Source organism: Etheostoma spectabile, chromosome 23 (assembly GCF_008692095.1).
Source record: "Etheostoma spectabile isolate EspeVRDwgs_2016 chromosome 23, UIUC_Espe_1.0, whole genome shotgun sequence".
Lineage (NCBI taxonomy): Eukaryota > Metazoa > Chordata > Actinopteri > Perciformes > Percidae > Etheostoma > Etheostoma spectabile.
In genome coordinates, this window is record NC_045755.1 from 10,840,483 (window position 1) to 10,853,929 (window position 13,447).

At 38.9% G+C, this 13,447-nt stretch overlaps 1 protein-coding gene across 1 annotated transcript in view; it reads left to right on the forward strand.

The window, feature by feature from the left end:
- The window catches only part of pkp2 (plakophilin 2), an 11,136-nt gene extending 3,068 nt beyond the window's left edge, over positions 1-8,068 (forward strand). Inside the window, exons 4-14 of the mRNA XM_032505823.1 lie at positions 138-144; positions 229-367; positions 1,112-1,319; positions 1,573-1,750; positions 2,963-3,077; positions 3,657-3,818; positions 4,924-5,100; positions 5,372-5,525; positions 6,080-6,272; positions 6,489-6,576; positions 7,192-8,068. Coding sequence (XP_032361714.1) covers positions 138-144; positions 229-367; positions 1,112-1,319; positions 1,573-1,750; positions 2,963-3,077; positions 3,657-3,818; positions 4,924-5,100; positions 5,372-5,525; positions 6,080-6,272; positions 6,489-6,576; positions 7,192-7,260 — 1,490 coding nt within the window. The 3' untranslated portion in view covers positions 7,261-8,068. The remainder of the gene's footprint in view (positions 1-137; positions 145-228; positions 368-1,111; positions 1,320-1,572; positions 1,751-2,962; positions 3,078-3,656; positions 3,819-4,923; positions 5,101-5,371; positions 5,526-6,079; positions 6,273-6,488; positions 6,577-7,191) is intronic.
- The last annotated feature ends 5,379 nt before the right edge of the window (positions 8,069-13,447 follow it).

A 13,447-nucleotide genomic window follows, 5' to 3' on the forward strand; every position in this document is an offset into this window, starting at 1 on the left:
ATGGACATGGGCCTGCAGATGGAAGTAGATCTCCCCGTTCAGCAGATACATGCACAGAATAGCATAACAATGTAAGCTCATCTTTGTGTGTGTTCATCATGTGTGTGTACATTTAATAATATGATATATTATTGCAGTGTTCTGGTGTGTGTGATTCAGGCTGTTAACCTTAATTTGAGACATTTGGGCCCGGAACCTTTTTTTCTTCATGGCTGTCCTCTCACACAGGAAGTCAGAGAACAAGCCTCCAGAGATGACGTTAGAGAGGGCCGTGAACCTGTTGACCCAGGATAACGAGGAGATGCTCATCTGTGCAGCCAGCCACATACAGAATAAATGTTTCAAGAGTGGCGATGCTAAAAAGAGGGTATGTTTCATCATATGCATTGTATGGGATGAGTTTACAGTGATTCAAAATAGAATTAGTTGGCATTAAAATATATGAGAGAAGAAATTCTTAAACTGGATTTTTCTGAAGTGTTTTGGGGGTTGTAGGATTTGCATTTTTGAGCCCCTGTGCCTCTGTTTGTACAGTTTAAATGTACCAATTTCACACCTAGCCATTGTTACAGTAACAGCTTACGTTTTCTGAACTGGTTTGGGTTTGAGAGACCAATCCAAAGGGATATAACATAATGTTTGTTGGCACGGGTAATGCAATGCCAATTGTCTTCGAAGTTTTCATTTGTAGCACTTCACCAAAATTCCAAATGTTCCACGGGGGGTGGGGGGTGGGGTGGGTGTGTTGCCACATTTCAATAGACTTAAGTTGTTGTGAAAACCTACTATTTATAGTATATGCAAACAGGTTTTAAACTCACTACAAAAAACCTACTGCATGTCTTCCTCTCAGCCCAACCCCATAACATTAGATTTGGCAAGGACTTCCCTGAGACACTTTAAATTGGGTTGTACATTCAGAAAAATAAAGGGTTTATCAGGAACAGTACAATAGCATAACTAATTTGCTATGGCTTTGAAAGTGATCACAGCTGATGGCATGGCTGTGGTAAATAATAGCGTATGACACTTCTTAAATGCAATGGCTTCAATATATTTTGCATCTTTGTGCCAACGAATCTGTCAATCAATAATCCACTCTTGTTTCCAGGTGTACTATCTCCGTGGGATTGGAAAGCTACTGCACCTCCTGTGCAATGACAGTGAGGAGGTGCAACGTGTCGCCGCTGGGGCTCTACGTAATGTTGTTTACCAGAGCAGCGAAAACAAGATGGAGGTAAAGGAAAATGAGGGCCTGGCCACCATTTTACGTGCACTGAAGAGCAGCCGTGATGTGGAGACCAGACAACAACTTACTGGTCAGTTTTTGTACTTAGCTTTAATATGTGATTGCGGCACCCAAAGTCAACCCAATTGACTTTATTTTCTTATATATTGTAATATTATATTTTTTTATGTTTTATATTTCTTATATTCACTGTATATAGACACATACTGGCTTAAGATCTTTAAGATCTTATTGTGGGAGTTTTATACATTGGGCCAGTTAAGCTAGCATTCTGAGATAAATGTCTTTGTCTATAATAAAGTGTATTTCCATCTCACTTCCAGGTCTTTTGTGGAATCTCTCCTCTCATGACCTTTTGAAGGAGCATCTATCCAAAGAGGTCTTATCAGTCCTCACCAAGTCTGTCCTGGTACCGAGTTCTGGCCTTTCTGAAGGAGAGAACCCTAAAGACGAACTCCTAGCTGATGCTGATGCTTTCCACAATGCTACCGGCTGCCTGCGGTAGGCTCCTTTTGTTAGATTTGAAACCAGATACTCAGTGAGCTTATCAGTGTAGATTAATAGATTAAAGTAAACAGACACCACTACTGGTGTCGGATATTCAGCGCATACCAAACTAAATATACAAAAATATTCAAGCACTTTGCTATAAATCCTATAAATTACTTTGCATCCTGAAGGAAAATGTATTAAACTACACTGATTTCATCACCACTGACAATAAAGTCAAAGTATTCAACAAATTAGTCAAGGCATTTCTAATAGTTTGTAAAAGACAAAACCACAAATGTGCCTAAAAACAACTGTGGCAAATAATTTTAAGCATCTGCTAGAATCTCAAAATAATAACTTTGCACTCATCATATCTATTAGTTGCTTTTGATATTGGCAATTTCTTCCTCGTGAGCCACAAAATATCACTTCAGTGGCTAATAACCACATCATCAAATAAAACTTAAATTGAAACTGTCAGGTCTATTCACCAAAATGGAGACGTAATCACCATCTTATTTTATTTTTTTTAATACAATTTCTCTACTATCATTGTGTTGAACCACAATGTATCTATTGTGGTCTAAGATTATGTATCATACAGTCAACTTAGTTGTCAAGACATACTGTATATCACCTCTCTGTTTACAAAGCAGGAGATATCAGACACGCCACTCCCCTGGCAACTATAGCTGGATCAAACGAGTGACCAACTGAATTATTCATCGAGCTCTCTCTTCTCTCCGCTCTGCTGAACTGAAATCACTCGGTCCTCGGATTAGTTCTCATAATCATGTTCTCAAACCTTTTGAGCTCCATGTGGATATGAAAAATGCTGAGTTCCTCTCCGATTTACATTTCATCCCCCCACAAAGAACCTGTTGTGCGGAGTTAGAATGTTAATTGTTGTATTTATTTTCCTCTGGAAGTTGAATTACTTAAAAGTGTTTGTTAGTCTGTGAAATAATTTGTCCTGATTTGCTGCTGGCTTTGCAAAGGCCTGAGATCCAAAATAGTGCATCCAGTGACTTTTTACAATTATGTGGTTGACAGAAGGGGACTTCATCTTCATCTGGCTAACTATGATGTGGGAATTCTTTTGTTGTTAACATTGCTGACTTCTGTAGTATGCTTCAGTGGTAAATTTAAAACTAAGTATCTGATTGAAAGCACACACAAATGTCACATTACCTTAATTGCTTTGACTGTTTTTGTGTCCAGAAATCTGAGCTCCGCTGGTCCTGATGGAAGAAAAGCAATGAGGGAGTGTGAAAATTTTATTGACTCTCTGGTCTACTACATCCGGGGAGCCGTAGCTGACAAGAGAGATGACGAGGTGAAATTAAAATGTTAAGCAGTCCAGAGAAAATGATTATCTTCGCAGCTGTTTCACAACAAACTCCTGAGTATTGAGATATATACGTACATATACAGGGCCTGCACAATTGGGGGGAAAATATGAATCACAAAGTGTAATGTTTATTGCATGAATGAACCATGACAAAACAAATTGGTAGTACCAAACATAGCTTTGTTTTGGCACCTATAGCACATGGGGCATCACCACAAGCCTGTAAAGGCTTCAATGAAGAGATGGGAAAGCATTGCAGCTGTTGGTATTACTTTAAAACTTATTTCATACAGTCTGTTTAAAACTCACAATAGAAAGTAGTCGGCTCGTAAAAAGAAATGAGAATCTAAGTCATTAAAACGATTAATCATGCAGGCCTAATATGTACATATAATTTGTAATGTGATGCACACTGGACCCTTACTTATTTTCTTTTCTCTAGTGCATATCAAGTTATTCACACAAATCATGGATTAAAAAAGTGACAGACCAAAAAACGAAAATAATTCATGAAACTATACTTATTACTGCCATCCGATCTTTGTCTATATGTCTGCTCTGAAGTCCACAGAGAACTGTGTCTGCATCCTGCACAACCTGTCTTATCAGATAGAGGCAGAGCTTCCTAAGAGGTACACCTTAGATCTCCGAGAAACTCAACAAAACTTGGCTCCTAAGCAAAAGGCTGTCGGCTGCTTTTCTTATCGCAGTGCCAACATCACAGAGGTAATCCCTTTGGACAATAATCCACATTGACTACACAAGTTCTTGCAGTATAATAATTTAGTGCAATGTTCTGTGAAAACTGCTGCATTGCTGCAGGTTTATTCATCCATAAAACATCACAATAGAAGCCGATCATATTTATCTTTATCTATTATCATGCACGCAGAGAGAAACATCAAAGCAAATTATACATTTTACAGTCTTGCTTTATCAGGTGCGTCTGTAATGCTTCATTTAAAGCTAAATAACAATGCAGCAAATGACCATGTGCAAAATGAAAGGAGATGGCCAAAGGCCGAAACCCACAGGGAATAATCACCAACTCTGTAGTTCAATTCCGCTCTCTCACTATTGTTTGTGTCACTGTATGCTGTAGGATTAAGATTAGGGACCTGGCTGAAACCGTCAAAACCTGACCCAGACCGAAGTGTGTCATACTTTTGGCCACATAGTGCAGTTAATTGTGTAAAGCCTTTGTGCTCTAACTACAGAATGTTACTGGCTTAAAAGTGATACTCAAGAGACTTATTATTGCACTTCCATAGAAATGAATCAAAAAAGTACAGTTAGACTTGATGCAGCAGAGGCTGAGATGTCTAGACGTTTAGTCCCTAGTATGAGTCAAGCACCAAAAACACTGGATCCTACACTTCCATATTGTCAATTAATAGTGTCCTGTAAAATGGGATTGTTCTGGGTGAAATATGACACATTACAGAGTATCTTTGGAAATCTGAAACCAATGTTTTTGCTGACTAAGTTCAGACACACAAGTTTAAGCACAGACATCAAAATATTTTAATGTTTGTTACAGGCGGAGAATGTAAATGGATTTTGATTTAATTAAAGTCTTTGCATGCCCATTAGACTTAAACAATCATCTGCTCAATGATGACATTGCACTGTGAATTCTTTATAATTATGGGAATTTTTACTATGATGATGCTGCTCCTGGTAAAGTAAACAAAAATGCACAAAAAGAGCAAGACAGAATAAGTATTTTATGTCAGTCATTGTTAATCTGCTGCCAAAGAACAGCCTCTTGTTGTCAATATGGACCCACAGATACAAAATCCGCTGCATCTCATAAACTGTTTCTTCCCAGCATCTGGAGCGACAGTGCCCCCTGCTGGAGGAGAAGGCTAACCCCCGTGGCATGGAGTGGTTGTGGAGCACCATCACTATCCGCATGTACCTGTCACTCATGGCCCGCAGTGTGCGTCAGTATACCCAGGAGGCTGCCATCGGAGCCCTGCAGAACATCACAGCTGGGAAAGGAGCGGTAAACTTTTGCCTGTGGATGTAGTGTGTTACTATTTTACTTATTTAACAATTTAATAAATAATTCACTCTTTTTTTTTTTTTCTTTTTTACGGACAATGACTTTATCTTTGACCGTACAAGAATGTTTGTCACACTTTTACTCCTGTTTACAATTTTTGTTGATGTAATCAAACCTTTATCAGAAAGAAATAAAGAGTTATGTATGAAGAGCTTTAATTAAATTCAGAGTAACATCACATATTTGATACATTTTTTTTGTGGCCCGACAGGTGACTGAAGCTATCGCCTTCACTATTGTTCAACGGGAAAATGGCCTTCAGCATGTCAAAAAGATGTTAGAGAAAGGAGAAAGTAATGTGAAGAGGACGGCCATATCTCTAATAAAAAACCTCTCACGCTTCCAGGAACTGCACCCCGACATGGGTAACTGTTTTCATTAAAACCTAAAATACTTTGAGGTTTGAAATAATAACCAGCGTTTTCCTCCACAAAGGATTTGCTTGCCAACCATTTTGTCTCCCAAACAGTAGTAGTAGTAGTAGTAGTAGTAGTAGTAGTAGTAGTAACAACAGTTTAATATTTTTATATTTAAATTTTTTTTATTTTAACTGAACACACAAGAAACATACAAAGCCATCCCCACCGCCCTCGTCATCGCCACCCACTCAGACAAAAATTAAGAAAAGATGACACGTTAACTACTATATTCAAGACCATACAACAGCATAATAACAACATAGACACACTATAAACCAAATAAACATTATGTATAAATGACACCATAAGCCCATCAGACACGTCTTTCTCCCCAGCACAAAGATCCTTAGGAGCGCTCCAGAAAACTCAAGTGCCTTCCCCATTTCCTATTGTAGACATCCAATCTGGAAACATGCTAATATGACGTCTTTTCAAACCCTCCCACCCTAGCCATCTCACAAACTTTTTAAAACCCCTTTATTTGCTTCCTCCTCCTGAAGTGAAGCAGGTTTTGCCAGAGTTGGTGGGGATGCTACCCAACGACGACACTGGCACCGAACAGCCCACCGAGGTGACGGCTTCTCTGTGTCACACCCTCAACAACCTGTGTCAGAGTGACCGGCAGCATGTCAGAGCTGTCGTCAGCCAGGGAGCCCTCCCGAAGATCATCAACATCAGCAGCAAGGACAACGGGTTAGTCTGCACTCACCTCATCACTGCTGATAAAGCGCTCTTCTATGAAACTGAATCATTTCCTGTTTGATGAATAGCACTTTGTGAAGAATGTAATGACACACTTATGAGTTAGTTCCACCTTTCCAATTTCAGAATTCATCCAGAAGCAAATAACCTGTAACATCTGATGAGACTGTATATATGAGAGAATAATTGTAACTTTTAATTTTCTAGTCAGGGACCAACCAGAGCGGGTCGGGCAGCATGCATCCTGCTGCACACCATGTGGAAACACAGTGATCTTCATGGGGCCTACAGGAAGGTGTGTTCCCACTGTCTCTGTACAACACATTAAAGTATAATCCTGTATTTGTCACTTAACAGGGTTTACCATAGTGTCTACACACAGTGAGCACAGCTGGAGACATGTTTTGCGCTGATTGCAACATGTTGCCATCCTATCTACATGTATTCTTGCAGCCTCTTTGATCATCTTTTCGCTCTGCATTGTTTATGAGGCCCGCGTCAGAAGCTTTAAAAAAACAGTTTAAGAAGTGTCACGGCACCGATTATACCGGTAAAATGATTCATTTTAGGCCTAGGGATTTAAATTCACTTCCTCTTGTTTATGAGTTGCTTCATTTTAGACGAGGCAATTAGCTGCCAGTCATTTTTGTACAGCATAACGTTACGTTACATAGATCTTGATACATTAAACATTGATTTGATGTGACAAGACTGGTGCAGTTATCTTTATTAGAAAGAATTCCTCCATTTGCTCACAGTTTAACAGATGATAGTGCTTTTTGAATCCTACCACTGAGGGGCACCAAAGTAAAACAAATTCAAATCATATACAACTTTAACTTTAAGAATCCCTCTGCAATGCAATACAACACACATAGTATCCATAATCAATGCTTCTTCCTCTCAACAGGGTGGGTACAGGAAAGCTGATTTCATTAATGCCAGGACAACAAAGGCTGTAAACTCTGGACGAGACTGAGCCGAAGATCTATAACACAAGTTGCACCTTTTGAAAACAGAAAGCAATCACTTGAAGCACTGTTCCTCCTTTTAATGAAACGCCTGTGTGTTTTTTCAATGTTGAAAACATTGTGAACTATGCCTACATTTCGCTTAAAGGTCCCATGAAATGGCTTTAGAAGTGTACATTTATTTAGTTAGTGATGCTGTTGTGTTAGTTATGACGTAAGGACAAACATGTATTTTGGATTATAGGGCACAGGAAAAAGCAGAATGTTATATTATATATAATATAATGTTATAACAGAACAATAAACCAGCTTACACAAAAAGTACATTACAGAATATGTTTGGGGCTTTTCCCTCTAATTGACAACAGTGGACAGACATGAAAGGGGGGAGAGAAAGCGAGGAGATGACACGCAGCAAAGGGCTGTAGGGCAGATTCAAAACCGGGCCGCTGCAGGACTGTACGCCCCATGTTGGGGGCGTACGCTCTTGCTGGCTGAGATAGAGGTCACCCCTACAGAGTGTTGTTAGCTACGTTGACATCCCTGTCCATACATCAGATACTGATGTCAGATACTGTCTTGGTGCCTCATGGTAAGAAAAGCTAACCGATGAATGTAGCAACTTTAACTTAAAAAGCAACAACTCCCCAGCAAAAATACTGAATGAAATTTAAAGAGTTCTTTATGTCTGTGTAGTTTGTTTACTATCGCGGCAGCTCAACAGTTGAGAAAACTGTTTTGTGTATTATGTTTATTTTTTTTGCACTTAAGGCGACACTGTAATTAAACAAAGAACCACAATGAAAATATTCCCACTAAAGAAATTGTGAAGGAGGAAAAAAAACTGCCTGACTTGAGTGGATTTCTTAAACTAATGTTTTGAATAAAACATATTGTTCATTATGTTCTTGGAAATGTTGATAAATGACTCTAGTAAATGCCAGAATACAATTGCTATTAGACTATTAGTAAATTGTTTTCTGCTAATAAATCACTTCTACTTTGAGTATGAAATAAGAAGGGTCAAAAATTAGATGACAAATTAGTCTACTGTTTTGCAAAGTCTAATAAAATACTGTAAATATCACCTTAAATGCCACAGGTACAGTAAATGAGATTTCTGTTGGAGTAAAGGTTGACTCATTAATCAAAAACGAGCTCATAACTGCCATAGATCAATATTTTGTAATATTTATGACCTTTTACTTTGAAAAACCCTAACTTACAGGATGGACAGGATTTAAACCAAACTAAACAATGTGGGGGATGAGGTCTGGGCCAGTGGATCCCACCTCCGATGACTTTGAGGCCCTGGAGCAGTGTAACCTTGGGTGGGCCTGGCAGGACGAGCTGCACTGCGGTACGGCCGAAGGGGGGGAGGAGTGGGGAGGCTGGGTGGCAATCATCACCCTGCCAGACAAGGCTTTTTAGGCTGGAGGGGGGAACAGAAACTATGATATAGTGGACTAATTGGATTGGAAATAGTGTGTCAGATATATTACATGAAAAATACATGGATGCAAGTGGAAAAGTAACAGCTCAGGAACCAATCTCACCCTCAGAGCCTTGGTGGTCTCGCTCAGACGTTTTTTTATTTAAAACAAAGGCAAATTCCCCCAGAGGTCCACTTCTCTGTCTAATGAAGCCGATCCCAGCTGGGAAATCTAAAAAGGCCTCACTGGATTTCAGCCGGTGGTTGAATTTTCCTACATCAAATTAATAAAGCAAGCAATTATGGCGTTGTATCAATGATTCTCCAGCATGAATCTGCAAGTGCATAATGTAGCATGACATGACAGAAAATTGCTTTTGAGCACTGATGGGATTTTCTCTCTCCTGTCTCCAGGCCTTGTGTTGAGCTGAAACATTTTGAAAGATAAAAATTGAAAAGCTGAAAGTGTGCATCTCTTACCATACAGAAAATCCAAAGTAATTCACAAAGGAATAATGGAATGGTCCACTTTCCAGACCTAATTATGCTTCCTTTAAAAGGGTAGAACCTTTTTTATGGGTCAATAAAATAGTGAAAATACAGGTTTGTTGTTAATATATCCTGCAGAGGGCAGTGCTGTAGCATTAACTGCTCATCAGTCACCTCAATGAGGAGCCCAGTAAAGATTCAGCTTTGATCTGTAAAATTGTCCCCAAGTGGTACTTTGCACCCACATAACGTTTATTTTTCATATTCACAAACTCTTGGTCCCACATGTTTCAAAGTGGTTTAGCCCTCATATTAAGACCCTAAGCCTTTCTATTTGAGGAACTAAACTTCGCTCTTTTCTCTTTTTCGCTCATAATCTCTAATTCACCCACTTTGTGAACTATTTCAGTGACAAAGTCCAAAGTCGATTTTGAAGTCTTGGTTTTGGCGCAAAGAGAGAAGAAAAATGCTCTGAAGAAGCCAAATCCTTTTAACAATAGTCTACTTGTCTCTCCGCAGTGTATGTTGTTCTGATTGGTCAGATTTCTTATTTCACAAAAAGAGCCTTGTTCTCTTGTCACAAAATGAATTAGGTGAGCAGACTTTAACACAAAAGTATGATGAGATTAATCAAATTAAATGAACAGATGATAATTTCCCCTTAAAAGTGCCAAACATAAATTCCTTTCTTTGTCAGTATCACTCAGTCTGTGAAGGATTTACAACCCTGAAGCCTGAATACCAACATAGTAAATGATATGTCCAAAACACCAAAATAGCCAATGGTAACAGGTGTCAAGACACATGAGAATGGGTTTGTTTACTGGAGTAGAGGGAAGTGGACCATACTGGGGTTGTCACATTACAACTGAACATGTTCACAGAAAGTAAGAAAGAAAGGATTCTTTCACAGGACCATCAGCCATAGTGGAAAACAGGCTAAAAGGGAAGCCAGTTTTTTTCTTTACACTGACACTATTGTCATGGATGTCATGACAGCACTCACATTGCTTTCCACTGACATAATCACTCAAGAACATTTGGAATCTGTAATGAAGTGATTTTTTTGTTGTTGCAGAACTCAGCACAGCCTTTTCATGGCTTTCTGGGACTACATGTCTTTCCCTCTTTGATCTTTTGAGAATGTCTAGATTGAAAAACCACCCTGTAATGTCACTAATGGTATGTGTTTTAAGTCAGGCCCAGACGGTCATAAGTCCAGAGCATATTGTAACTTCATAAGTGCCCGACGGCACAGCTGTGCAATCAACTGCGGGGGAAAGGAGCAGAAAACTGGAGTGTCTTGAAGTTAAAAATTTTGGTATTTTGGAAAACAAACAAAAAATACTCATGGCAATACAATACAATAGATAACAATCTGACCGTGTGGCTTTTATAGAAATATAAAAACTACACATTTTCCATTTCTTTTGGCTGAATAATATCAATAAGGAATACATTTATTGATTTCTGCTTTGTAAAGCACTTATAAAAATGACAAAACATCACCTTTCAGCTATTAAAAACAGACTTTTAGCATTAAATACTTGATTAATGTTAGTTTCTAACCCCTTGTTAACGAGCTCAGCTGTGGGCATGCCTGCTCGTTAGCAGGCATTGCCTTCAGCTGAGCTTAGTTTTTAAAGACCCCGCGAGCACATTGTCACTTGTACTGTGGCTGAGAGGGTGTGCTCTGGGTTTTGTTCGGCCACTTGTTTTTAATTTATTTTGGCAGCTTTTAAATCAACTCAAAAGCAATCACCACTTTCTTTTTTGGCACAACACCTTTTCTTTAGAGAACCCATGTCCCCCTGAATCCAGTTTTCTTTTCTTGCCTTTGTTTTGTTGATGTCAGTGTTTGAGTTAATCTCGAGGAATAGCAGAAGCACAACTAATGAAAAACACCTAAGTTTACCAGATAATCGACATCCTGATGTTCAGTCGTCAACTGGCTGAAACAAAGCAATCATTGAGTCCTGGAAGGAGATCTTATGAAAGTGGGACAAAGGTTTTACCAGTTAGTAGTGAGACCCTACTTAGATGAAGCTGAATTTCCCAAGGCTGTGCACTTGCAAATAACCTAAACAGAAGCTAGACAATAAAAGAAATATCTACTATGAAAGCAGATAACCTGAATGAAAACAAGTAATTGTTGTAATGTGACTTATGAAAATCTCAGCCAAGTTTAATTTGGGTTGTGACAAAATGCTCAACCTTTAAAAATTAGGTGTATTTTACCCTGAGAGAGTGTTCATAATACATTTATTCAATGGAGAACAAGGATTCCTAACGTTGGGGGCAGGAACCTCCAAAAGGGTTGCAAAGGAAATCTGAGCTGTTCCAGAAAGCAAAGCTGAAAAACATTTATTTTACCCAAAGTTATGCTATTTTTCCTCAGACTTTCTTCTAATCTTTATTTTTTGTTCTTTTTAATTACTGGATAGTTTTTACTATTTTAGAGAAAATCTTGTGGGGTTCATGAGCCAAAAAGGCTGTGAACCACTGGTTTAGAACATGTGTCCACTTATACAGGACTAGTATATGCTTAAATGAGTACAATGTTGCAGATACATTTGCTTTTACTTTACAACAAGGTCTGCAACCACCAAATCCTGGTACCTGAACCAGTTTTGAAAGTTTAGTCTTCCCCTTGTTGTAAGCGATAAAAAGAGTCTCCGGGTAGACCACAATCTATTTTGATGTACCAGGTTCCTCTCTCCCCCCCCCACCTCCATCACTTCACTACTTGGAAAACAAGAATAGGAGGGAGCCAAGTACTGCACGTACTTGATAAGGATTCCAGCAATGAAACCTGATAGACGCAGTCAGCCAGGTAGAAAGACACCATTTGCAGTTCAATTCTCAGATATCATGGTCTGGTAACTGGTGGCTGACTGTGCCAAACACAGAAAATTGGTCAAGAAGGATGAGGCCTGTGAAAAGGGCAGGCAGCATGAGAACTACTAATCCAGAAAGGAGGAGTGCCTGCTTGACTCGTGACTGATTGAGGTCACGGAGGTTGTGTTGTGTGCAGAGAAGGCATTTTAAGAGTTTGAAAAAAGGATCAAAAGAGTGATTCTAGTCTGTAGGACTAGTCAAGAGCAGGCTTCTTGAGTTGATGGCAAACCGCACGCGGCCACATGGACGAACAACAAGGCAGAAGGTCAATGGCAGTGGTCTGAGAAAGGGACAATGATGTGGCTTTCAATGGAGAATTTGGTCGGTTTTGCTGAACAAACATTTCAAGAAATGTACAGGGTGGTAAAGAGACTAGGAACAGAGTTTAATTTAACTTTGATGAAAGGACCTGTTTGTTTGATTTACTGTAACCTCATGTTCATGGTCCAGGATTGGGTACCACCAGCTATTCCTAAATCCATTGAAGTTTGTGAGCAAAGACTAGTGATTTACTAAATCTTATTGCACCAATAAAATAAAATCAAAATCTTGGCTGGGGTATCAAAGACTATTCAATTAAATTTCAATTAAATTTTATTTATAGTGTCAAATCATAATAGAAGTTATCTTAGGACACTAGGTAAAGTAGGTCTAGACCATACTATAATTTACAAAGACCCAACAATTCCCCCACAGGAGCAAGCATTTGGTGCAACAGTGGCGAGAAAAACTTCCTTTAAACAGGCAGGAACCTCAGACAGCAGCCCCAGGCATTTGGTGGCTGTTAGTGACAAACATTAATGGGACATGAATGCACACTGATGGAAAGAGAGAGGAACTCAGTGTGTCAAAGATAGTCATGCAGGATTTTATTTCCTAAATGCATGCTTAAAGTGTATTTAACTGATGGGTTTCATCTGGCTTAATTGCTAAATATAATTGGCCATCATCCATGTAACAGTGAAAGTTAACTGAGGGTTTCCTAATAATACTGCCTAGAGGAAGCACAAGGTGAATAGAATTTGTCCAAGGACCCTGCCTTGTGGAACACCATGGCTAACTTAGAGGTGTGACTTTTGGTTTTGTTTATGCATTGATGGAGAAATGTGTGTTAAGTTAGTAGTATTTGAAGTTTAATAGTGCAAAATATGGCTATACTATGATATTGGTTGGGCCCCACAGCCAATATCCTCTATTCTAATATAGGTAATTTCATATCTTAATACACATATTAGCATGTAGCATGTTTTTAAGGTAATTCAATACATTAAAAAAAAACACTTTGTAAAACCTATTTTTGTATACTCCTTTGTGACTTTGCAAATGAAAAGTACTGAATAGCGGTAATTTTATTAAGAACTTTAGTGCGAAATTAG